Source organism: Pseudonaja textilis, chromosome 2 (genome assembly GCF_049901715.1).
Source record: "Pseudonaja textilis isolate UNSWEBS1 chromosome 2, rPseTex1.2, whole genome shotgun sequence".
Taxonomy (NCBI): Eukaryota; Metazoa; Chordata; class Lepidosauria; order Squamata; family Elapidae; genus Pseudonaja; species Pseudonaja textilis.
The window spans coordinates 209,432,276-209,459,137 of NC_141991.1; the positions used below are offsets into that span (position 1 = coordinate 209,432,276).

Genomic DNA, 26,862 nt, shown 5'->3' on the forward strand with positions numbered 1-26,862 from the left:
CGGGCTCTTGGCTGTCCTTTATTTCCTGCTTTTTCAACCTCAGCTGCTTTGCACGGCACAGCTGAGGTTGAAAAAGCAGGAAAGAAGAGTTTCAAATGCTGCGTACCCTCACGCAGCGCTTGTCAGCTGTCTGAGCGGCACAGCTGAGGTTTTTAGAAAATGGTCCATGCGTACGCAAAAAGCACTCTCACTAGGGGTGGGGTTTTACCTGCCAGAGAACCAGCAAATTGCGATACTGGCTGGCTCTGCCCCGCCCACTCCTTACCTGGCATGTGCGGCATCAAACTTGCCTGCTAAGTTGCTATTTTTCCTTTTTTTTCCCGACCATCAACTGTTCTGGTATGCCAGGAGATATACATATACATATATATGGAAATCATTGGATTTCTTGCTTTCTCGCTAACCTAAAAGCAGAGCTGAGCCTGAAGCTTCTATTATTCAGTATAGACTCAGGTAGCAGATGGCAGATCTCTAAGTGAATCTGTGATTCTGTGAGCAACTCAATCTGCCTGCCTGCTCTGTCTGATTTTGGGTAAAAGTTGCTATTTTTTTTATAAAAAAACTCAATATTTACATACATGGTGTGTTGTGAGTTAATTTTGTGAGTTTGCTTGCTAGCAAATTTTATGAGCTTGCTCACAAACAAATTTTATGTGACAGACTCAGATAGCCGATTGCAGAAAGATAGATCTCTGAATGAATCTGATTCTGTGAGCAACTCAATCTGCCTGCCTGCTTTACCTGATTTTGGGTAAAAGTTGCTCTTTTTTAAATAAAAAATTTAATATTTACATAAATATTTATAATATTTACATTCAAGCCATGCCCAGCCATTCACATGACCACCAAGTCAGCAAGCCACGCTCAGTCACATGACTACCAAACCACACCCGCAAATTAGGCATCCACAGAACCGATTGTTAAGAAATTTGAATCCTATCCCTGGATAATATCAATAGCAAGAGGTGCCTTAGGTGTTTGAAAGTTAATGTTTATTTTTCACAAGGAAGTATAGGTAATAACTGTTCAAAAAGGTAGGGCTAGAGCTGTTTATAAAATGGAATAAATTATTCGGTTAAGAGATGGGGAAATAAACATTAAAGATGTGCACAGGAGTTCTATATCAGCAGGGTTTCATTAGGGTGATAGTTCAATATTCATTCTCAATGTTATATAACTAAGAAATAATTACATGTGATATCAGACTGAAAACTAATTAAATAAATCTTAAAGACTGCCATATAATTTGGGGGGTTTTCTTCTTAGTTATATACAAAAGATACTAAGTATTTTAAGGGAATTGATACCTAAGAGCAATTTTTGATCAACAATAGCCCTTCCAGTAACAAAGTTAGAAACACTTTAGCAGATAAGATAAAGCTATTATTTTCATATTAATTTGTTTTTGCTGGGTTTTTAAAAAAGAAACCTGTGACAGTATGCAGGAAATTAAATTGTGTACTTTATTTGTTCAAGAAGAAAACACAATGCAGCACTTTTCAGCGTTGGTTGCACTCTTATTTATTAAATCACAGCAAGAATTAGGGACACACCCAGGTTTATACTTTTTGAACTGTGATATTAAGCAGGAGATGGGTGTGGGTCATTATCTCCTTTTAAAACTAAGTATATACAGTATGATGCTGATATATTTTGTAGCTGTTGATCCTTGACAACTGCCTAAAGATAAACAGCTCTATTTATTAAAACTAAAAGATCTAGTAATTGTTTTTTTTTTCTTTTGATTGCTCAAATTTGCTTTTTTATCCTTTTGGTACTTTCCCTCTTCAAAAAAGATTTTCTGAATTTCTGTTAAGAAAATAGGGAGATTTATATAAAAATTCTGATTTGTACAATGACAGTTCATGAATTCTAACACTTCACTGTTTTATTATTGGTTTTCTCCCTACATTTTAAAACTTAAAGCATTTTAGAAATATGTTTTTAATTTTCAATTGCACTGAAAAAATAAAAGTGGTATGCGAAGTTACTGTTGTGAAAAGGTTTGGTCAAGGCAAAGAAAGCCACCTTTTTCCTAAGAACAAACTTAAGTCAAGCCTTTAAAAGTAAAGTAAAAGAACCAGAAATTAAATAAGATCATCTTTAAGTTTTGAAAACTAGGCAATTTTTTTCATAGGAATTCAACTCTTGAATTAATAATCATTCTTCCATATTTTCCATTATTCCAATTTGAAGCTTTCAGTTTTTTGGTTTAGCAACTTTTATGTCATGTTATCCTGCATAAAAATGAAGTATCAATTTAAACACGCCCCAAATGCCTGTAAAGTTTTCATTAGCTTTATTCGATGTAACAAAGAGAAAGTCAGTCATCAAAGTTACCTACTTTAGGGATTTTTTTCTTTTTTTTTTAGTTGCTTTGAACTTTGGAACACAGTGGTTTTTGGGTGCACAGAGCATACAAAACTCTGGAAGGATGCGTGCAGTTCTAAAGTGAGCTCTCCGGAGCATGTGTTCTGCTTCCTTCCCTCCCACCCCTCGTCCATTTGGTACCGCCTCTTCCAGGCACCCCGTAGCCAGCAGCTAGACAGCTGTATTTGATCATAAACCACTTACAACTCCAGGCTCCCTTGAAGGGGAAACTTTAGCGGGAGCAGCACGGTACGTCTGCGCCCTGTTCTGTCTTCCATCTCTGGGTAGGATCTGCGAGTGGGTTTGAAGATCCATAAACAATTTCCAAGTGCATTGAACTGCCTTTCTTTCCAAGCTAGCTGAAGCAGGAAAAGAATGAAGGCACGAAACTGAACCGCGACTATTTTAGCAGCCAGAAGATTTTTTACATCCTGCTTGCGCTCCGTCTGGCGGAGAGCTCTGCAATATTTTTAATGAGTGTCTTGCAGCAACGAATTGTTTGTGAAACGGCAGGCAGATTTCTTTTTGTCTCTGTTTAGACAGACTCTGTGCATTATCAATTTCTAGGGGTCTAAATGTTCAGCGAAAATGGCTGTCTAGTGCAAAAAGTGCAAGACGGAAAAAGCTCAGATGCGAAGGGGGTATTGAATTTTCTGGAGCTTTTTAAAACCTGAACATCTATAGACAGCGGTCAAGCCCCGGTGAAAGTCTAATCATGAATTCTGGAGTTGCCATGAAATATGGAAATGACTCTGCAGAGCTAAGCGAGGTAAGAAGCTTTTATGTCCTTTTTCACGCTGCTTGGATTTTGTTTTCAGAACAGTTATCTCCTTTTTGGCATCCGCTTTGGCGTTAAAAATTAACGGATGTGTATGTACGTTATCACGACATGTAGGGCTACTCCAGAAGTGATCTGAAATAAGAGTTGCAAGGGTTAAGCGTTAGAAGGGTGTTGCAACTGCACGGAGATTTGCCCTCTTCTCCGTTTAGCACTCTGCTGCAAGGAATTCCCTCCCCCCCCTCCCCCGTGTACCGTTTTCCACACAGCAAGCATTCCATTCTGCAGTAGGTAAGAAGGATGGAGATCCCAGACGAAATCAAGCTGATGGCGTTTTATTTTAATTTAAGACTATAAAACAAATATTCTGCAAGAAGTCTCATGACCAACTGGCTATATTAAAGTACACTCAGGCATTTTGCTTTACTTACTCAAAAGTATAAGTCCTGGCATGAGATGGTCTTTTCTTGATGATAAGAAGTGAACTGTTTATTTTAGTTACTGCAGCTGTATATTTTGTTTCCAGTCAAGTTTCTGAATGCTTGATGTTGTTTTATGACCAGTGTTAAAGTTATGTGTTTGTAGGAGTTAATCCAACTATTCCCAAGTAAAGTTGCATAGATCAGGCCTTGTGTCATTTTACCTTTTCTAGTCTGCCAATTAAAATAAATAACATTACCAGAGAATATCTGCTGGATAAGTTTAAAATAATATTCAAATGATCAGTTCTGGATCTGTGATCTTTTTTTTCTAATATGTACACGGAAATAATTTCACACCAGAAGGTATTTTATATCTTCCATATGTATTGTTGGAAATTGTGATCCTGACACATCTATAAAGTCCCAGGTGGGGGAAGATTGATTTATAGATAGAAGTGCTCATTAGGTTCAGAGGAAACTCTGAAGGCATAAACTTGTAAACACACCAGTGAAATAAACAGGCATCCTATCAAAAATTAGCAAAAAGAGGAAAAAATGTTCTGGGAAAGGAGATGATTGAGTGATAGTTTGACATCATGCACTTTGTCATTTAGGTATTTCATTTAAAGTTTTACTTTGTAATCAAAATTAATTACAAGCTTTGAATGAAACCTGGCAGTTTCTCAAATTTCTCTGGTCAGCATTAAATCATCTGTACTTTGCTGAGTGTGATTATTGTGGTTCAGATTTCTTGGCTAACACTTCTTTCTCCTTGTTCTTGCTGTTGATTAGTCACTTGATTGTTTTCCATCTCTCATAGTTTGTAAAAGTATTCCCCATTTAATACTTTTTAAAAAGGAAAATTGTGGTATGTTAAAAAATATCACAGAAAAAGGACAGTTTAGAAACTAAAAATTGGCCTTAATACACATTCATTTCAGATAACATTCAAATTGATTGTAACCATATTGTACATCATGTCAGTAATCTTTAATATAAGAAATTATATCTGCTGTGGAATCCTAAATGTGTATGTCATACTGAGATTACTTGCTTGAACACAATACAACACTATGGTTTTGGTGGCATTAATAGTTACTTGTGGTGTCTCACACAAAATGTTAGGTTTGTGTGTATGTTGTGTATCATCGGAAATAAGTCCCAAAAGTAATAATATATTTGTGATAGAATTAGGATTATTTCAGCAGTAGCAAGTACTGTTATGAGCAGATGATCAAGTTAGTTGATTTTTTTAATTGATGAACTATAATTATAATAAAGATTGATTTGACTTGATTTGATGGTTTTAGCAGATTTTGAACATATATGTAATAAACATACACAATTTTGTGATGCTATGGTTTTGGTTCCACAAAGGTGTTTTATATCACTTGGTAGTATAAATATTATATCTGTATCATCACTTTTAAAAGTATCTGCATTCTCTGCTATGATCACATGACAGCACAAAAGTTTGCATATGAGAGTATCCACATTGCTGTAAAGAGTTGTGGACATGTGCTGCGTTCACGCTCCAGAGCACCTTTCTGGAATAAAACCTGTATTTTAAGACAGTCCTAGTATACATAGAAACAACCTATTTCTATTTTTATCAGTATTAGTTGCAGCTAAAGAAATAATGTTAAACTGCAGATAGAAAGAAAAATATTTCTGTTCAACTCAGAAATAGTATTTTATTCATATGTTAAATAAAATATGTAATCCAAAACCAGCCTAAACTATATCAGAGTCACCCAGTATGTCATTGCTATGAGTAAACTTAGGTTTTTTTTAGCCTCAAATGCAAAATGATTGGTTTCTGCTATATTTTTAATTTTGTAGATGCATATTGAAGTCAAAATCTATGCTGCTTGGCATACCTGGTAATAGTGGTTAAGGTGCTGGCCTAGAAATTAGGCGACTGACTTCTATTCCCACCTTAGTTATGAAAGCAGGGACTTTGGACTAGTCATTCTCTCTTGGTCCAGCTCACTTCCTTGTTGTGGGAAAAATAGGAGAAAGGCATATTATATATGTTCACTGCTTTGAGTTATTTCTAAATAATAAAGGATTTAAAAAACTAATAAATAAATAGACTTCATGGCATATATAATGCTGAACCATTAGAATTTATAATTCAGTTATCTACCAATGCTTTCTAATATTTGTCTTTTTGTGTCTTTTGTCTGGTTTTTCAGAAAATATAATGAGCTTTCTCCTCTGCTTTCCTCTTTTTGCCTTTTAGCTAATTTGTGCTGTTATTTTCTCGTCCCCCAGTGCATTTTCTTATAGCTTTTAATTGCATGTACTTGGCCATAGGGAGATAGGACTCCCATGATTATTAAAGGAAACTAAAGGAATTAGCTACAGTTAGCACTTTTGTGAAGAAAAAGCAATCCTGAGTATTAGTAATTTTTTTCAGTATTCCTAGTGTAAAATACAAATTGCTTGGTTCACATATGAGTCAGTGTAAGCAAGTGTTTTTGTCCATTTAGCTTGTGACCCAACAGTCAGACTATGTGTACTCCTGTCTTTTGATATGGCAGCTCTGAAGTGTCAATAGGCTACAATCAACAAGTACTTAAATATATACCAGAATTTTCTGTGTACAGACAAATTTTGCTATACAAAGCCAGGAATTGCCCAAATTATACAGTTAAAGTAAAAGGCTGACCAGGAAAAAGAGATAATTGAGCCTGAGTGCTTTGTATCAATTTGTTTTAAATTTTATTTTGATTGTAAAATATATTTTCCATAAACAGAGAAACATGCATTTGGAATAATATGCTGGCTTTCCATATTCTATGAAACGTATTCAGCTATTCATCATGAAAGATTTTTCTGTCAGCATTGTGCCTATAAAAATGTTTTTATCTTTTTTGCCCTGCTTAATGTGTAGAAAAAGTTATTTTTCTCCAGCATACCTATGGGAGAATCCACACATATGGGTTGAATCTGCCTTTCTGCCCAGAGACTGAGTCATCAATCTTTGCCACGCCTCTTCCTGTCAGGCCAGGAATTCCCCAGGCCCCAGTCACGACTCAGTCTTGGCCCAGTAGAGACGTGGAAAAGGTTGGCTCCAGTGATAAGTAGGAAAAGCAGCATTCTTCAAGGTGTAGATTCTCCAAAGGTTTGCAAAGATTTTAAAAAAACTGAAGGCAGGCAGCAATTGGAAATTTACACTCTGCTCTTACTTCCGTTATCACACGGATTCCCCTGAACTACCAATTAAGTCCTAACAGCCCAGGCAAACAGGAAAGAGCTTGATTGTTAATTCACACCCCGGGGGGTGCTACAGCTACAGCCGCGATTAACTTCGGTGCACTGTTTGTGCGCCCAGGCTCAACCAGGTAACTCTGGGGTGGCTGTTTTCCTTGTAGCACCAAACAGCTGATTTTGGGGGGCCTCTGGCCACCATTTTCCTTGTAGACCATGTGGCGAGTTGTGCAGGCTACCCCAGTAAAATGGTAGTGCCACCACTGCCAGAGCCCAAGGACTGAAGAGCTGCCTAAAGGAGAGGATTTGGAGGATGGAGCACTCAGCTCTCCTCCTAGCACATTATCTGGGCAGGAAGCACAATGGCTGATCACTCTGCAACCAGCATGGAGCCCAAACGTGCTAATCAGTCCAAGCAGAGCCCCAAGAAGGTCAGATATGCAAGTAAAGATGCAGCAAACAAGATAAAAGCAAAAGCTGTCTATTCAAGGAAGCCTACCAGAGCAGAAGAAAGAAGGCAGAGGGTGCTTGAAAAGCAATTCTCCAGAGCTCAGAAGCAAGTAAAAGAGGAGAGGTATTTCCCCTCCCCCCAGCCAGAGCCTGGTTGTTTCTACCCTCAGCAGCCATTAGTGCAAGACTTGCCTGCAGCTCATGAAGCATGGTCACCAGAGGGAAATAGAGAGCAGGGTAAATTCCCTCTGCAGAGGAAATCCAAATTGAAAGATTTCCCTTTGATTGCATGATCCCTAGCCCTGCAGATTTACAGGTCAGAGACAGAACTAGGGTTCCAGAGGCCACATTTACTCCCACTGCAGCAGGGCTTCGCTCAGCAGATAAATTGGGACCAGAATTACCAGATGAGATCAAGGTCCTCATCTCTCAGGCCATTTCTCAGGGTGTGGGCTCCACCCTGAAGGGGAGGAGCCATACCTCTTCCCTAGGATCTGATCCTCCCTTGCAATCTCTGCAATACCAATCCCCTATGGAATCCCTTAGACACCAGAAGGCTGCTTCACTGGCCCAATCCAACAAGAGTAGGGCATCACTGGCCTATTTATCCCTCTTCAAATTCCTCCTCCACAAGGCTAGGACCACGGCCCAAATTGATCCTCAGCCTAGTGGTCCAGCTGTTTCACCTGACAATCAGGGCCCTAATAGGGGTTTTTCTGAACCCACAGTCCTACAGCAGGAAATTCTTTGCCCCAAATTATTTCTGGATGTAGTCCAGAGACAAAGGATGCAGCCAGGTTCATTTCCCACACTGAGGGTTAACGATAAAAATGTTTTCAATATGGCTCACCTTCTTACAAAGTCACTACAATTGCCTCCTCTGGATGAGCCATTGACGTCCTTGGTTTTCCCCTCTGCGGTCTCCGGAGACATAGCAGAGGCCCTTAAGACAGAGGACAAGAAGGTGGAACAAAATTTCCATAGGCTGCACCAGGCCAATGCATGGGCGGTCAAAGCAGCAGCAGCCACTTCCTTCTTCACCAGGACATCCCTCCTCTGGCTTCGCCAATTACAGACCAGGATTCCCTCAGAGGAAATCAGAATGCATCAGGACATCAATAAATTGGTTACAGCCGCCGAGTTGGCAGCCAACTCTTCCCTGCATGTAGCCCAATTTTCCTCCAGGGCACTTGCCTCCAATGTTACTTCTAGTCATTTGCTTTGGCTGCGACATTGGCAGACAGATGCCAGAACTAAATAGAAAGTGGCTTCAGCTCCATATGCGGGGGCATCCCTCTTTGGAGATGCCTTGAATCCATTCCTGGTCAAAAACAAGGATAAACGTAAGGTATTTTCCTCTCTTACCAGGAGGGCAGATAGAAGAACTTCTCCCTATACTCGCAGGCAGCCCTTTCATTCCTCAGACACAGGTCAGGAATTCTTGCAATTCCAAAGATCATACCAGCCCAGATCAGTTTGACCTCCAGATAGATCAGGGTTTCGAGATAGAACTAGGCAACAGTTCCAATCCAAGTGGCCCTTTCATGGAGTGGGAGGTCATCCCTTTTGTCAATCCAAATGTCACCAGAACTCTCCTCCCATCAGTGGCCAGCTGGACCTTTTTGCAGACTGATGGGAGACTATCACATCTGATTCTTGGGTCCTGAAGATCATGCAATTTGGCCTCACTCTGGATTTTCTCTCCACGCCTCCAAGGACCTTCACCTGTTGCCCAACCTCCAAATACCTCTTGAAGAAAGAGCTCATGAACAAGGCAGTTCAACACTTGTTGGACATCCAGGCCATTGAGCCACTGCTGGAGGATCAGAGGGGGCACAGGTTTTACTCCATCCTATTTGTAATTCCGAAGGCCTCGAAGGGGTGGAGAGCAATTCAGGATCTAAAAAAGCTGAATGATCACATAGAGTGCAAGAGATTCAAGATGCAATCTCTGCAGTCAATATAATATGGGAAGGCATATGGGGGTGTATGATCTCCTGACATCCATCGATTTGATGGAGACCTACCTCCACATTCCCATTTTCTCCTCCCATCAGAGATTTCTCAGGTTCTAATATGCAGGAAACCACTCAATACAGGGCTCTGCCATTCGGCCTATCATCGGTCCCCAGAACCTTCACAAAAGTGCTGGCAACACTGGCAGCGCACCTCAGAACAATCCCAGTGCATGTCCAGTGCTACCTGGACAACATTCTCATTCAGTCCAGTTCCATCCAACAAGCTCAGTCAGATCTGGGCTCCACAATCCTTGTTCTACAGGAACACAGATTCTCCATCAACTTCCAGAAAAGCCAGCTAGTTCCATCCACCCGCCTACTACATTTAGACACATTGATAGATACCACCCTGTGCGAGGCTTACTTGTCCCAGGAGTGCCAGGACAGCATCAAGTCCCTGGTCAACCAGATCAGAGCAGAGAGCGCGGCTCCTCTGGTGGTGCTTTCCCAATTCCTGGGGAAAATTATTTCATGCATAGCGATAGTGCCCTGGGCCTGATTACATACCAGACCCCTCCAGTGGTTCCTCCTGCCATTCCAAGAGGGAAGGTACCAGCACTTTCAGTGTCAAAGTTCGGATAAAGTTCAGGTCCCTCAGGTGGTAGGTTTCCCCAGTTATCACCAAAGGGTGCCTATCAAGAAACCCAAACACATGACAGTTGCCTCAGATGCAACTCTATTCAGATGGGGAGCCCATCTACAGTCCCAAGTAGCACAGGGACAATTGTCCCCAGCGGACCTACAACACAGTATAAACTTCTTAGAACTCCGAGCCATTCCTTTAGCTCTCAAACACTTCCAAAGCACAGTCTCTGGCCAACATGTATTGATCCTGATGGACAATGTGGTGGCCAAAGCACATGTCAGTCGTCAAGGAGGGACGCATTCCAGATCCCTCATGACTGAAGCAGAAAAACTTGGAATCTGGGCAGAGGTTCACCTATTGTCCACTAAGGCAGAGCACATATTGGGGACATCAAACGCATAGGCAGATTACCTGAGCAGAACCAGGATGGACAACTTCAAGTGGCATTTCCATCCGGATCTCTTCCAGGAAATGTCTCAGAAATTCGAGAGGCCAGTACTCGACCTGTTTGCCACGCCGACAAATGCCCAGCTTCCCCGATTCTTCTCCAGATTTCCAACACCGGGCACAGAAGGGGTCAACACACTTTGTAGCTGCTGGCCCAAGGGCCTACTATATGCCTTCCCTCCTCTTTCCCTCATCCCGGGGGTAATAGAGAAAGTGCTACTAGAACAGGCAGAAATACTTCTCATCGCTACCCATTGGTCCAGAAGGTCCTGGTATGTGGACCTAGTGAGTTTGTCAGTGTCCCGTCCTTGGAGGATTCCTCAGGATCGGATCTCTCTCAGCCAGGAGGTCTTGGAACACCCAGAGACTCAGTGGCTCCAACTGACTGCCTGGCACTTGAGAGGAGGATCCTGAGGAAGGATAACTTTTCAAGAAAGGTGATCAAGACAATACAAACTTCTAGGAGACCTTCCACGAGCAGAATGTATAACACTACCTGGAAAGTGTTCTGTCATTGGTGTACCAAAAAGGGCATGAATCCCACTGCAGCTTCTATTCCACAGATCCTGGATTTTTTGCAGGATGGACTCGACAACGGTTTCTCTCCTAGTACAATCCGCAAACAGGGAGCAGCCCTGTCCACGGTGCTGCACTATGGAAGGCGGGACTCCCTAGCCCACCATCTGGTTGTTCGCACCTTCATCAAGGGAACTGTCAATCTCAAACCACCAGTAATTCATAGGTACCCTTCCTGGGACCAGTCTACAGTCCTGCAAGCTCTCACTCTGGTACCGTTTGAACCTCTATAATGTATAAGTCTGCGCTACTTAACAATCAAAGTCGCCTTCTTAGTGGCCATCACCTCAGCCAGGAACATATTGGAGTGGCAGCTCTTTCCATCAGAGAAGACCTCTGCACCTTCCATACAAACAGAGTAGTTCTGCACCTGGACTCCTCCTTCATCCCTAAGATCAACTCCCACTTCCATAGGGCTCAGGAAATCATCCTACCTAACTTCTGCCCTCCTCCATCTCATGATATGAAGCATATCTCATAATATGGCACAAGCTGTATGTAAGGATGGCATTCCGCAGATATATCAAAAGAAAATCAACATACCGCAAAACTGAAGCCCTGTTTGTCTCATTTCAACTGTTTTCCATGGGTACCAAAGTCTCATCATCCACCATAGGCTGTTGGATTAGGATTTGTATAGCCAAGGCCTATGAGACTCAGGTTCTTCCTGTACCCAAACGAGTAACCGCCCATTCAACAAGAAGTGCAGCTACCACAGCTGCCTGGGCAACGCAAGCCTCACTTGAGGACATCTGCAGGACGGTGACATGGTCCTCCCCGTCGCCTTTTGTAAGGCACTACAAATGGGACACATATGCCTCAGCAGAGGCGGCCTTCATCAGAAGAGTGCTACAAAAAGTACAGACGGGGTTCACAGGACCAGACTTCTTCCCACCCATAGGAACTGCCAGCTTTGGTATGTCCCATATGTGTGGATTCTTGCATAGGCATGCTGGAGAACAGGAGTTGGCCTACCTGAACGCAGTTTCAGCATACCTTGGGAGAATCCACTCCCACCCTGGCAACTGTCTGGTTCAGTGTCCAGGTGGGAGACAGAGCCAATGCCACAAAGATCATCAGGTGGCTGCGCCTTCTTCGTGACTGGGGCCTAGGGACTTTCTGTCCAGGCAGGAAGAGGCATGGCAAATATTGATGACCCAGTCTCTGGGCAGAAAGGCAGATTCAATCCATATGTGTGGATTCTCCCAAGGCATACTGAGAAACTGTGTTCAGGTAAGCCAACACCTATTCTGCTCAGCTTTATCCCTCTCATAAGAGTTCATTCTTTAATTTCATTATTATTCTGATTCATTCCAGTTCCTGTATCATATTTGTTACACCAAGAATTATCATCCAGTTAGAAATAGTTAGTCTGATATTTGATATTTATAATGTAATTTTGATGTCACAATATGGATTTTGATATGTACTAAGAATTCATTACATTGTGAAAAATTTATTTTCAGCAGTATAAGTGCTCTATAAGAATTCTCTCTTTATTGCTTAATAATTCATAGTCCATAGAAACGAAATTGTCATTTATTTGCTTGTTCCATTTGGTCTTCTGGGTGTTTGCAACAAATTCAAATAGTAGTTGTTTCAAATTTCTTCCTTTTTATTGTTTTACATGCAAATAGTAAGGGAACAATAGCAAACCAATGGCAGTGATATTTTGAATACTTTTAGAACATATGAGCTATCCTGATTTTTCTCTGCTTTTGTAACAAGAGAAATAAAAAACAGGAACAATATGAAAAACCTGCTTAAAATTTTAAATTATTCTATGTTAATTTTTAACTAGCAAAAAAATAAAGTCAGATGAAATGAAAGCTTCTTATTTAAAATAGTCTTATCAATCCAATAAATGGAAAAGGATAAGAATTTCTCAAGTTTTTATACACACACACACACACTGAACTAGAAGCACATTTTTTCCTTCTATTCTTCCATCAACTTCAGGAAAAGACAGGTAGGACAACACCCAATCTTTAAGTAATCTTATTGTGTGCAAATCATGAAAAGCACTGTGTTTCATTAGCCAAGAAACAAAACATATATTAGTCAGAAGTATAGATAGATTCAGTTGAGAAATGCACTTCAGGCTTGAGAAAATAAATTATGTACTCAAAGACTTTGCAAGGCATGTTTCTACTTGTTAAAATGTGGCATAAAAGCAAAGATCTATAAACCATTAAGTAGAAACAAGTTTTATATGAATTCAAACTGGAAATTAAAAGTCGTAAATATACTGTCCTTCTAAATTGCATCACTGTTTGTCATTCTTTTAATAGTCAGTAATATGTTGGTCTTTCCTTTTTTCACAGTTCCATACTTTAACCATAGTTCATTGCTTAAATCACTACTAGATGACTTTATATAATATTGTGCATTGTTAACCTTGGCTTAAAATCACTGTCACTAGCTTTAAATATTTCAGTAAGCCATAGTTTTACATTTTTTTCTGAAATGAACAGTCTACATTAATCAGGTACATATAACATATTCTGTAATATCAACACTGATGATGTTACCTAGTCAGGTAATGAAGCACCTACAAGCTAATAACCAAACTCAGCACCAAAAACTTCACAGTTCAATCCTGAGCTACAACTATTTTCTTTTGTTGGGGTATATACAAAAGACAAATGATGGGTACATCTGTTTGATTCATTGATTCATATTTTAAATTTTCTTTTTTTGCTGGTACTAAATGTTTAATTCATCTCTTATGCTTTTCTCAAATAAACCTTGTGTTATACAGTAATTAAGCATTCCTTTTAAAATTGGCCTCATTAGGATAATCCTATTTAATCAAATGGTTCTGATTTTTAAAACAATGTAAAAAGGTAGAGGATGCATACATTCCAATAAAAATTCATAAAGTCATCAAGAAGTCCAGTCTTGCATGTAATTGAATTAAAACACTATAAATATATTACTGCACTGCCCAGTACATGTCAGATCACATAATACTCCATTCCAAAACTCCTTATAAAAAGATGATACAGATTGTGTAACTTTATTTATCAATTACTACGTTTGGTAACTTTTAAATTGTGGCTGACTCTAAGTGGTAGACATGCTACCCTGTTTCTCCAACAATACGGCCTCCCCCAATAGGAAGTCCCAGCATGTTTTATAGGCATGAAATGAAATTAAGCCCTTCCCCCCAAATTAAGGCCTATATTAAAACATGCGAAATAGGGGGAATGGTGGGGGGGGCTTGCCATTAGGAAGTACTGTTGTTGCACACTCAGATATGGTGCTGCCTGCGTTGACCCCGATACAAAGTGCCCCACCAACGCTGAGGTCAACATCCAAGCCGTCGGCACCCACCCGCCCAAAGATGCAAGGGGGGGGAATTAAGTCACCCCCGAAAAGACAACCTAGCCATTTTTTCGGGGCTCAAAAAAAAAATGAGACACGGCCTTATATGAGAAACACGGTACCGTTGTAAGAAAAGTTATAACCGTATAAACAGTCAACACTAATAATCTTGATACCTTGCAAAATACACTTTCAAGGTAACATCAACTGCTGGATGGCCATCTACATTTCATTCATGAAGGCTTCCTAGAAAAAGCTGGGTCTCAATGATTTTCCTGAGTTCCATAATTTGATTGCCTGAGGTAGGAGTTAAGGAATGCTTCAGATTACCTGATGATAGCATCCTCTCATTGTTTGCTATTGAAACATAACCATGTGGCAGGGGGAGTGCACCCTCTTTGAGTTCTACAGTTTTACATATTAGAATATAGTAAAAACCATCCAGTTGTTAGCAGTTCTTAAAAATAGGTAAATACTACCTCAGATGAACATTACACCATATATGTGAAATCATAGAACTCAGAGTGTACTTTCTTTTTCACACAAGTATATGCCAATTGCACCCAGAATTAGTCTCAAAAGATCTTAGATGGTAATCCAAGGATGCCACTTGTAATCAGTTATCTACCATATTTAACCAGTAGGAAGTACCGTAACTTACTGTATTAACAGAATTGGAGGAGCAAATGACAACAGACCTGGTTGCTGAAAAGTATTGATACTTTCAGAGATTACTTTGAATATTAGTGACTGCTTTAGAGATGTTTGCTTTTCCACAATGCCTAAATGGGGATTTTCCTTTTTTCCTTCCTTTATCTCCTTCTCTCCACCTTCTTATATCCAGTTACCTTGAACTATGTCCTCCTATTTTCTTCTTGTTTGCTTTCTGTTTCGGGTGCGAGGAAGGAAAGATTGGTGGTTTTTATTTTCACAGAATTAATTTTAATTAGTAGTTAATAATTCAAGGTTGATCACATTTTTGTCATATTTTGAATAGAGATACATGCATGCACGCAAACACGCACACAGTCATGTTTGGGGATACATATTCAACAGGAAGTATCCAGGGGTGAGATTCAGATTTTTTAACAATCGGTTATGTGGGTATGGCTTAGTTAGTGGGTGTGGCTTGGTGATCATGTGACTGGATGGGTGTGGTCAGCTCGACGTCACTCACGTCAAGGGGCGCTTCTCGCCTGGCCTCATGGCACTGGGGATGCAACGGTCGTAAGTGTGAAAAACAGTCACAAGTCACTTTTTCAGTGCCATTGTAACTGAATAGTCACTAAATGAACTGTTGTAAGTCAAGGATTACCTGTACAAAAATACAAAAAGCTTCTTTGCTTGCAAAAGGTGCCTTAATAACCAATCATTAGATTAAAAATACCTGCAAACCAGAGTTACAAATCAGGCAGGGTGCCAGAGCACCTTGAGGAATTAAAATAATTAAAATGCAATGATAACTTTCAGCAGCCAACTCTTGCTCATAAAGTGAAACTCTTTAGCAGAGAAGTCATTTAAGCTCTTCAGAAAGAGCACACCCAGGAAAGGCAGTCCTTAGATCTATTTGCACTACTTAAAGGTACCAGCTGCTCTGACTCATCTCACAAGATATCCTGAGGAAATCTTCCAGATTTAAGGAAAGGTCACATGCTCCCCCCAGAAAGGCAGTAAAAAAAATCAGTGGCAAGCTTGCATCCTGCCTCTTGGAAGTACACTCCAAAAGGACAGTGCCAGATACCACTAAAGCAATGAAGGAAGGCCCCCTCCCCAGATAGAAAAAGAAACCATGAGGCAGGAAAAAAATTCAAACACAATACAAATAATTAAATCACAACAGCTGTTGCTTGTTAAACTAATTACCAGAACAGATAGATACAGGAACTAGCCAGATTTCTCAATCAGGAACAGAGATTAATCTTTATCCTTCCAAACAAAGCTGAATAAGGAAACTTACCCCATCAATAAACACAGGATTAAACATCACCAAGCACAGAATTAAACTTCACCAAAAACTAGTTTTAGATCAAAACTCAGAAGGGGGATGTAAACTCACGTTTGAATGTCAGTCTTTCCAGCTAGCCAGGAAGAAGTATTTCCAGGGGAGTATTTCCTCCCAACAGCAGTGTAAAAAGCTTAAAACAACTCTTCCCCTTTAAGGAAAGAAAACAAAACCACCTTTGGAAACAGTAAGTCTAGGCATATTGCCAAGAATGTAGTAAGGGTGGGGAAAAAAAACAAAAGGAGATTCCTTCTAACTACTGGTTCTCCGAACTGCTTAGAAAGTTAACAAGGGGTTCTATAGAACCAGTCAGAACCGGTAGAATCCCACCCCTGGAAGTATCCAAATTAGTTTCACCTGGGGTTAGGAACCTTTATGGAAAAGGAGAGAAAAGGGGCATTATACAATATTTTTAATATTTACTGTTTTGAGGGGTTGTCTTAAATTCATAGTTGTCTCCTTTTGAATTAAATGTGCTATGTATTAAAATGATAACAATTATGTACATTTAGGATAATTCATATAAAGTAGATTTATAAGCCAAAAACCAAAAGCATGGGTTGGACATTAGGCGTCTCTGAGTCCTAATTCTGTTTTAGATAGAAACCAGCTGGCTGATTTGGTCGAGTCTCTCTCTCTCTTCTCCCAAGGAAGAAGACAATGAAAAAGTTCTTCCCAAAAAATGTTGCTGAGAAAACTACTTAGAATCAAGACTTGACTTACAAATACATGCACATACGCACACGTACAACACACTCAGAAAAATGAACATCCTACTCCTATTGCTTCATACTAGCCTTCTCTCCAACTCTAGTGGGCAAACCAGATATCTGGTGCAGATTTAGAGTTGGTGTCGACCCTGAAGATGACATGTGTAGCCATGTTTTATTTTATCCTTTGTCTGTTCTTTTCTTAGCTATATTTAGGGGAAGGTTATAGTGATAAAGGGGGAATGTTATTCTAGTGTGAAAGATGGCATTCTTTCCTGTGGGAGCAGAGAAGATGCCTGCAGATGGAAGAAGGTGGAGTTTAGAGTCACCGAACTGATGGACTGAGAATTGATTAGAGATTGTGGCTCTGGGGGGAAGTCTCAAACTTTTGCTTTTTACTAGGTGTAATTCCGGGATCTGGCCAGAGTCGGAATTATACCAAGAGCTCGCCAATTTAATATGTTCCTAATAAACAGACTTTAAAGAAAGATGGATGCCTCAGATTTCTCTTGTAGGGACATATTACTTGAAAGCTTGACGATTGGGTTATAAGCAGAAGCTGATCAGAACCCTAACTATAAATTTGTAGTAGCTAGAAATTTAAATAGATTAAATACATTTAAATCGATTAAATACATTTAAATAGCTTCAACATATAGGAGTAAAGTTGGTCAGTTCTGGCCCATATAGGTAGACCTCAACTTACTAGCACAAATTTGATCCCAAAATTTTAATTGCTAAGCAAGACAGTTGTTAAGTATTAACTTACAACTTACAATTTTGATTCCAAATGTGGTCATAAGTCAAGGACTATCTGGATGACTGATATTATAAGACAGTTAAACAAAGTTGCATTCCAAGAATTTTAAATTTAGTTGCTCCTGGAGTCACTTTTGAGCATTGTTTTCTATTTCCTCATGGTATCACTTGCCCTAATGAAATAACCTGGAAGAGACAATTTATTTCCTAAATACCTTAGAGTAATAATAGTCTGGAGTGTATATAATGGATTAAAAATACTAGTATGTAATTTTTACTCTGGTAGGATCTCATGTAGTGGTATTCATAAGACACTATTTTTGAAATTGTGATGACAAATGATATCCAAAGTGATATGGTAAATGCTGTTAACTCAGTGGTATTAAATACTTACTTTGGATATTAGCTGTGTTAAAGTGGCTTATAACTGGCTGGTTAGAGTTGTACAAAACTACCTACTGCATTTTTATTCAGGGATATCTTTTGTGCTATTGTTCTTCTGCATTTTGTTAATATTTTTAATAAGTGAGATGACAGTGGCGTGCCAAAATGACCACATTCTCTGAAAGCAGATTTGTCTTAATTAGGAACCTACAGTTTATTTTAAGATAACCATTCCAGATTTTGGAGTTTCAGTAATACCTATATTACAGCACACTAAAATAAAACAAAGCTAGAAAAAAAGCTGAAAGCTGTTGGAGAGATAAGAGCAAAGGACAATCAAGAGTGTTCAATAGTTGTTTTCCACTTATGCACTTTTCTATTTAAAAGACTCTTCAGTATAAATATATAGCTCAGAGTAGCTCCAATTGTTTTTGAAACTGAGTAAAGTCATTGGGACTTGGTTCTAAAGGAAGCCTTAAGATGCATAGGGCCACCTCCCCAATGCAGCCTGTTATTTATCTGTACTAGAGAGAGTTTCCTCACCCAGTAACGTTAATGATGATTAATCCTTTTAAATTATTAAATATTGTATTGCTTTAGATCCTTGGGCATGTAGCAGAAAGCATCAGTTGCAACTGAAATGGATTATAAATATGAGTTAAAAAAAATAGAATCTATTTTGTGCTTATTCCATTTATATGCATATTTTTGCTTTTCTTATTTGCAGATGAAGGCTGCTGATAGAGGATATTTTTAAGAGCTAAGAAAACTCATATAATTGATATCAGAGAAACATACTAATCACCTTTCATGCATGAGCTTTTTCATAATTCTAGGAAATTATTCTGCATTTCTGTACTTTGGGAAAGTTTCAGCATGTCAATTTTTCTCTGAATGATATGAAAAGCTGCTAACTGATTCTAATTAGCATGGTAAACCTGTATTTAGAATGTCATATGGTAATATTCTTAGGTTAATAACTCTTCAGGTTTCACCAGGGGTTTCAAACCTTTCCTTCATAACATTTTACCATTAGTACCCTGTGCAGACAGTATATGCATAAGAGGACAATTGATATTCACACATACTTTGAAGAAGGTTAATTAAGGTTGCATTGGAAAATAGCATAAGTATTTGGTAGAATATTAATATCTATTTTAAAATTATAAAAATTGATTTTGATATTGATTTGAATTAAGTTGTTTCTCAAGTGATTTTTGGAGTTTGTTTTTGCAAAACAGGTGAAACTGGTAATCTTCTAAAGCAAAGAACATGATGTTAATACTTACCTATACTGCAAGAAATGTTTAATATGGCAATACAGATTGATAAATAATGAATTTTGATGACAGTACAGACCTTCAGCTTTGTTTTAATGATGAAAAAGCAAGATATAAATGTTATAAATAAAATTATATGTGTGCCTCTGTGGAGTGATATTTCAAAAGACTTATTAAGATGGGATAAATTGTAACTAATTTTATTGGGTAGAATCCAGGGGTGGGATTTACCAGTTCAGCCCAGTTCTATAGAAACGGTTATTACGGTTCCCTGTAGTTCAGGGAACTGGTAAATTGGGCCTCTTGCTGGTCCTGCCCCACTCCGCCTGCTTCTCTGCTCCCTATCCAGTCAGTCCCTATCATGCATGTGCCTGCTAGGCCAGCCATTGCTGCCTGCCTTTCGCTGAGGTAGAGCAAAAAACTTGCAAGTCCCTGGTCCTTCCCTTTGGGAAACAGCTCCTGTCTGCTCACAGGTAAGCCTGCGAACACAACCCCCCCATCCCTCAGCTCAGCTCAGCTGGCTAAGCTGCCACACAGTACTCTCCCAGCTCTCCCTACCACGTGGCAGCCTCCCGTAAGAAGCACCATTGCCGCAGTATCTCTGCCACCTCCGCCCACTTCCTTTAATTTTGCTGCCCCCTCTGCCGCTTCTACCAGGAGCAAAACATAAGGAAGCGGTGGAGGCAGCTGCCTACCGTAAGAAGCGCCATTGCCGCAGTGCCTCTGCCTGCTTGCTTTTCTTTTGATGCTGCTGCTGCCGCCGCCACCCACAGAGGAACCGTGCTTTGGGAGGGCTTGGGGGGGTGCTCCACAGCGCTGCTACCGTTGCATGCCTCCCCCCTTCTTCCTTTTCCCTCCACCTGCTGCTATCTGGAGCTTGCAGGATTATTTGGTTCATCCCAGACTGGGTATGTGTGTGTGAGAAAGAAAGAGACAAGAGAGAGAGAGAGAAAGAAGGAAAGAAGGAAGGAAGGAAGGAAGGAAGGAAGGAAAGAAAGAAAGAAAGAAAGAAAGAAAGAAAGAAAGAAAGAAAGAAAGAAAGAAAGAAAAGAAAAAGGGAGAGAAAGAAAGATGGGGGGAGAAAGTGAATGAGATATATGGATGGATAGATAAATACATGGAAGGAGGGAGGGAGAGAGAAAAAAAGGAGAGGAAGGAAGGACATAAAACCCTGGCTTCAGAAGTCTCTTTGAAGCAGCACAGCAATCTAGGGCTAGCCTGCAAGGGATCCCAGAGGTCATATAGTCAAACCCCTGCTCCAGCAGAAGATCCTTACAGAATCAAAGAATAGCAGGGTTAGAAGACTGTGTGTCTGTGTGTGCATGACTGTCAAAACTCCAAAAACAGGTCAAGTAGCTTTAGGGAGATCAGCAACCGGCTAAGCAACTGCCCATTAAGCGAGGACCACTTGTATTTGGTTTGCCAATCACATGACCACCTGGCCACGCCCACCCAGTCATATGGCCATCAAGCTATGCCCATCCAGGCACATGACCACCAAGCCATGACCACCTGGCCACCAAACCACACCCACAAATTAAGCCATGCCCACAGAACCAGTTGTTACAAAAGTTGAATCCTACTCCCTGGTAGAATGTCTGTAATTAAGATTAATGTTTTACCAAAGATCTTGTTTCTGTTTCAGACTTTACCAATACTTAAAACCGATAGTCCATTTAAACAATGGCAAATGTTGACAATATAATCCTTGAACACTGGGGAAAACATGTGAATGAAGGATTTAAAACATTAAATTATAATTTAAAATAATTTTTAAATAAAATGATGTACCATTGGGATCTAACAAGATAAATTGTCAAAAATGCATAAGGGTACTTCAGAAGTATGTTGTAAAGGTAAATCTAAAGAAACTTTTTAACCATCTGTGACAAAGCAAATAAATATTGGAGTAGGATTCATATCTTATTACAGGAAATTCTTAAAGTGGTAAAACCACTTTTATTTTAGACCTAATGGACAAAGAAGTTGAAAAAAATGGAACTTCAATGTTATATATGCTGACAGAAAGCAAGAATGCTCTGCACAAAAATGGAAAGATACTTTAATTCCCACAATAGATGACTGACTGCAAAAGCTGATGGAATTGTAGAGATTGTTAAGTTGACAGCTTTCATTAAAGAAGAGAACACAACTAATTTTGTCTCTACTTGGAAATCTCTTCTAGACTTTGTGCTTGAGGTGCAAAAAATATGAAACTTTAATTTTGATTAGATGGGTTTGTTTTTATAGACATAGCTAATACACATTATTAAAAGTAAAAAGTAGAGGTTGCATTGTTATTAACTGATTTTACTGTGAAAAAAAGCTGTATAAAGTGAATGCTCTTCTTTTTCTTTCCCCTTTTACTCCGCAGCTTTTCTTCTTCCCTTTTCCTTCCCCTACATTATTTTTATTTTTCCTTGTAAATTATATTTTGATAAACTAATAAAATTCTTTAAAAAATAAAATTAGAAATAAAGCTTTACTAGAGAAGAGGTACAATAGAATATGATACAAGTCTTGAAGAATCCGTGAGTGCATACCATTAACAAAGTCCTTGTTTATTTCACTAAATAAAGAGTAGTATTTATTTATTTTATTTTATTTGGTTTGTCAATTGCTTACAAGATAATAGGTATAAGTAAAAACATAGTTATGAATACATGGATACATATAAGAAAAATAAAAGAAACAATAGGACAGGGACGGTGGGCACATTGGTACGCTTATGCACGCCCCCTACAGACTTCTTAGGAAAGGGGTGAGGTCAATAGTAGAAAGTCTTAAGGTTAAAGTTTTGGGGGTTTGGGGAAGAAACCACAGAGTCAAGTAGAGTATTCCAGACATTGATGACTCTGTTGCTGAAGTCATATTTCCTGCAATCAAGTTTGGTGTGATTAACCTTGAGTTTGTATCTATTGTTTGCTCTTATGTTGTTATGGTTGAAGCTGAAGTATTCATTCACAGGTAGGACATTGCAATGTATGATTTTATATACTATACTTAGATCGGACCGAAGGCGGCATAATTCTAGGTTTATATACCCTTGTTCCATGTTGCTGGCAAGAAGACATATATGTGTATCTTGGTTATTAGTAATTATTTTAAGTCAGTTTTGAAAATCATTTAATTAAGAGTTGTGTTTAATGGAATATTAAATAAACGTCCCAATTAAGCAAATCACACAACTTTCTGTTGGCTTCCCACAACAAAGTCAGTCAGGAAGTGGCAGGAAGTTGCAAATCCTAGGGTGGCAGGATAGGTGGGGTAGAGAGCAAAGGGGAGTGTGGGATGCAGTGGAGGAGCAGGGAGGGGGTGCACGAGAGGGACGGTTTGGAGAGGAAACCCAGGGGGCCTAGTGAAGCACAAGCACATGGGGGCTGGGGCAATTGCATGGGTGTTTTTATAATACTGGAATTCTAAAAGCTTGCACCTTGATTTCTTAATTTTCTATCTTTGTTCTGGCATATCTATTGAAACAATTGTTAATATTTATATCAAATTTATTATTTAGGGAAAAGATGTGGGGGTATATGAGTAAGGAATATTCAGAATTGGAAAGAAGTGAGATTAGAAATATGGAATGTTCATCTTGGAATTACTTAATCCAAATGATTTTGTTTTGAAGCATGTAGTGAGTAAAGTATGAAGTATAATATTGATAGACCTATAAAGTGTTTTAATAACTCTTTTAGTCCAGGCAGAGCAAGGTTTAAAATCATAAACATTACCTATAAATAATAGTCTACTTTTCATATTTATTAAAATAGGTATTTGATTTTCTTCTACCTCTACTGTAGGATGATGCTGAGAAAAGAACAGATGCATTTACATATTCTTTATAAATCCTTGGGGATTCCATTTAACATCTTGTTTATTTCACTAAATAAAGAGTAGTATTTATTTATTTTATTTTATTTGGTTTGTCAATTGCTTACAAGATAATAGGTATAAGTAAAAACATAGTTATGAATACATGGATACATATAAGAAAAATAAAAGAAACAATAGGACAGGGACGGTGGGCACATTGGTACGCTTATGCACGCCCCCTACAGACTTCTTAGGAAAGGGGTGAGGTCAATAGTAGAAAGTCTTAAGGTTAAAGTTTTGGGGGTTTGGGGAAGAAACCACAGAGTCAAGTAGAGTATTCCAGACATTGATGACTCTGTTGCTGAAGTCATATTTCCTGCAATCAAGTTTGGTGTGATTAACCTTGAGTTTGTATCTATTGTTTGCTCTTATGTTGTTATGGTTGAAGCTGAAGTATTCATTCACAGGTAGGACATTGCAATGTATGATTTTATATACTATACTTAGATCGGACCGAAGGCGTGCATAATTCTAGGTTTATATACCCTTGTTCCATGTTGCTGGCAAGAAGACATATATGTGTATCTTGGTTATTAGTAATTATTTTAAGTCAGTTTTGAAAATCATTTAATTAAGAGTTGTGTTTAATGGAATATTAAATAAACGTCCCAATTACAAATCACACAACTTTCTGTTGGCTTCCCACAACAAAGTCAGTCAGGAAGTGGCAGGAAGTTGCAAATCCTAGGGTGGCAGGATAGGTGGGGTAGAGAGCAAAGGGGAGTGTGGGATGCAGTGGAGGAGCAGGGAGGGGGTGCACGAGAGGGACGGTTTGGAGAGGAAACCCAGGGGGCCTAGTGAAGCACAAGCACATGGGGGCTGGGGCAATTGCATGGGTGTTTTTATAATACTGGAATTCTAAAAGCTTGCACCTTGATTTCTTAATTTTCTATCTTTGTTCTGGCATATCTATTGAAACAATTGTTAATATTTATATCAAATTTATTATTTAGGAAAAGATGTGGGGGTATATGAGTAAGGAATATTCAGAATTGGAAAGAAGTGAGATTAGAAATATGGAATGTTCATCTTGGAATTACTTAATCCAAATGATTTTGTTTTGAAGCATGTAGTGAGTAAAGTATGAAGTATAATATTGATAGACCTATAAAGTGTTTTAATAACTCTTTAGTCCAGGCAGAGCAAGGTTTAAAATCATAAACATTACCTATAAATAATAGTCTACTTTTCATATTTATTAAAATAGGTATTTGATTTTCTTCTACCTCTACTGTAGGATGATGCTGAGAAAAGAACAGATGCATTTACATATTCTTTATAAATCCTTGGGGATTCCATTTAACATCTTGTTTATTTCACTAAATAAAGAGTAGTATTTATTTATTTTATTTTATTTGGTTTGTCAATTGCTTACAAGATAATAGGTATAAGTAAAAACATAGTTATGAATACATGGATACATATAAGAAAAATAAAAGAAACAATAGGACAGGGACGGTGGGCACATTGGTACGCTTTATGCACGCCCCTTACAGACTTCTTAGGAAAGGGGTGAGGTCAATAGTAGAAAGTCTTAAGGTTAAAGTTTTGGGGGTTTGGGGAAGAAACCACAGAGTCAAGTAGAGTATTCCAGACATTGATGACTCTGTTGCTGAAGTCATATTTCCTGCAATCAAGTTTGGTGTGATTAACCTTGAGTTTGTATCTATTGTTTGCTCTTATGTTGTTATGGTTGAAGCTGAAGTATTCATTCACAGGTAGGACATTGCAATGTATGATTTTATATACTATACTTAGATCGGACCGAAGGCGGCATAATTCTAGGTTTATATACCCTTGTTCCATGTTGCTGGCAAGAAGACATATATGTGTATCTTGGTTATTAGTAATTATTTTAAGTCAGTTTTGAAAATCATTTAATTAAGAGTTGTGTTTAATGGAATATTAAATAAACGTCCCAATTAAGCAAATCACACAACTTTCTGTTGGCTTCCCACAACAAAGTCAGTCAGGAAGTGGCAGGAAGTTGCAAATCCTAGGGTGGCAGGATAGGTGGGGTAGAGAGCAAAGGGGGAGTGGGATGCAGTGGAGGAGCAGGAGGGGGTGCACGAGAGGGACGGTTTGGAGAGGAAACCCAGGGGGCCTAGTGAAGCACAAGCACATGGGGGCTGGGGCAATTGCATGGGTGTTTTTATAATACTGGAATTCTAAAAGCTTGCACCTTGATTTCTTAATTTTCTATCTTTGTTCTGGCATATCTATTGAAACAATTGTTAATATTTATATCAAATTTATTATTTAGGGAAAAGATGTGGGGGTATATGAGTAAGGAATATTCAGAATTGGAAAGAAGTGAGATTAGAAATATGGAATGTTCATCTTGGAATTACTTAATCCAAATGATTTTGTTTTGAAGCATGTAGTGAGTAAAGTATGAAGTATAATATTGATAGACCTATAAAGTGTTTTAATAACTCTTTTAGTCCAGGCAGAGCAAGGTTTAAAATCATAAACATTACCTATAAATAATAGTCTACTTTTCATATTTATTAAAATAGGTATTTGATTTTCTTCTACCTCTACTGTAGGATGATGCTGAGAAAAGAACAGATGCATTTACATATTCTTTATAAATCCTTGGGGATTCCATTTAACATCTTGTTCTGTTTCTTTTTCTTTTTCCCAATGTAGAATAATTATTTTACATTCAATAAGAACAAATTCTAATTAGAGTAGAAATGGTTTTGTCAGATTAACAGACTGATATATTGTATAGCAGCTAATTCTAGTTATAGTAATCTAGTTATAGTAAGTACTTTGTCATTATTTGGATGTCTTGTTCCCTGAAATCCTTAAAATACTGTTGTTCTTCATTTGTTTAATCAATGAAATCTAATATAAAGTAGTATAAAAGCCATGATCAAAAAAACATGTTTAATTTACAGTTACCAGATAGAATAAATCCTTAGTGTTTATAGGGTATTAGTATTGAATTCAGAATCTCCTGATTGCTGTTATTTTTACTCAAGCACTTCAGCAAATGAAATTTGTGATTATACAATGCATTATTTTAATGGACAGGCATCATTCTATTATCTGAGGCTAAAAATAGTTATTAGCCATATTACTCTTATGTTGTCAAAAATATTGCTTTGCAAGCATTAAGCTAAATGGAGTTTCAAACAGTCATGAATTGAATATTGCTGTAGCTGAATAATAAATGAAGTGTTTCCTTCATATTGATATTGGCAGAACTCTGGTTCTCTTATAATTGTTAGTTCTAAAATAAATGCTATTTGTAGATAGTCTCCTGGAGTTGAGCAAACAATGCATAATTATAAAGGGTTATAAGAAATCTCAAATGGTTTGGTATCTATAACAGAAGTTTTGAACAGGCACTGTGTACTATTTTTCAAAATACCAGTAATTTGCTTTAAGCGAGGAGGAGGATTTGTCTAACTGTAGAATAAACTTGTGTAACTTAATATAAAATACTCACTTGCTTAAAAGCAAATTCTTGTCCCTTTTCTGGGCAGATGGTTTCAAATGATTTTTATTTTTTTAAAGAATGTTGCATACTCAGAATCTTTCTTAAAAACAATAAAAATGTTAGAATTGACACATTGTTTTGTAATATGCTGGCTTCCCCTTTAATTTTCTGAATTAAAAAAATAAAATGGAATCTGACTCATGCCAAGAGATG

At 38.4% G+C, this 26,862-nt stretch overlaps 1 protein-coding gene across 2 annotated transcripts in view; it reads left to right on the forward strand.

Moving 5' to 3' along the window:
- Window positions 1–26,862, forward strand: part of MCC (MCC regulator of Wnt signaling pathway) — a 192,959-nt gene that overhangs the window by 34,048 nt on the left and 132,049 nt on the right. Inside the window, exon 1 of one of the 2 annotated variants that reach the window (XM_026720052.2) lies at window positions 2,516–3,139. The exons of the other annotated variant lie outside the window; for it this stretch is intronic. Within the exon in view, the coding sequence (XP_026575837.1) occupies window positions 3,086–3,139 (54 nt within the window). The 5' untranslated portion in view covers window positions 2,516–3,085. Of the gene's footprint in view, window positions 1–2,515; window positions 3,140–26,862 lie in introns of those variants that run through there. 2 annotated transcript variants of the gene reach the window in all.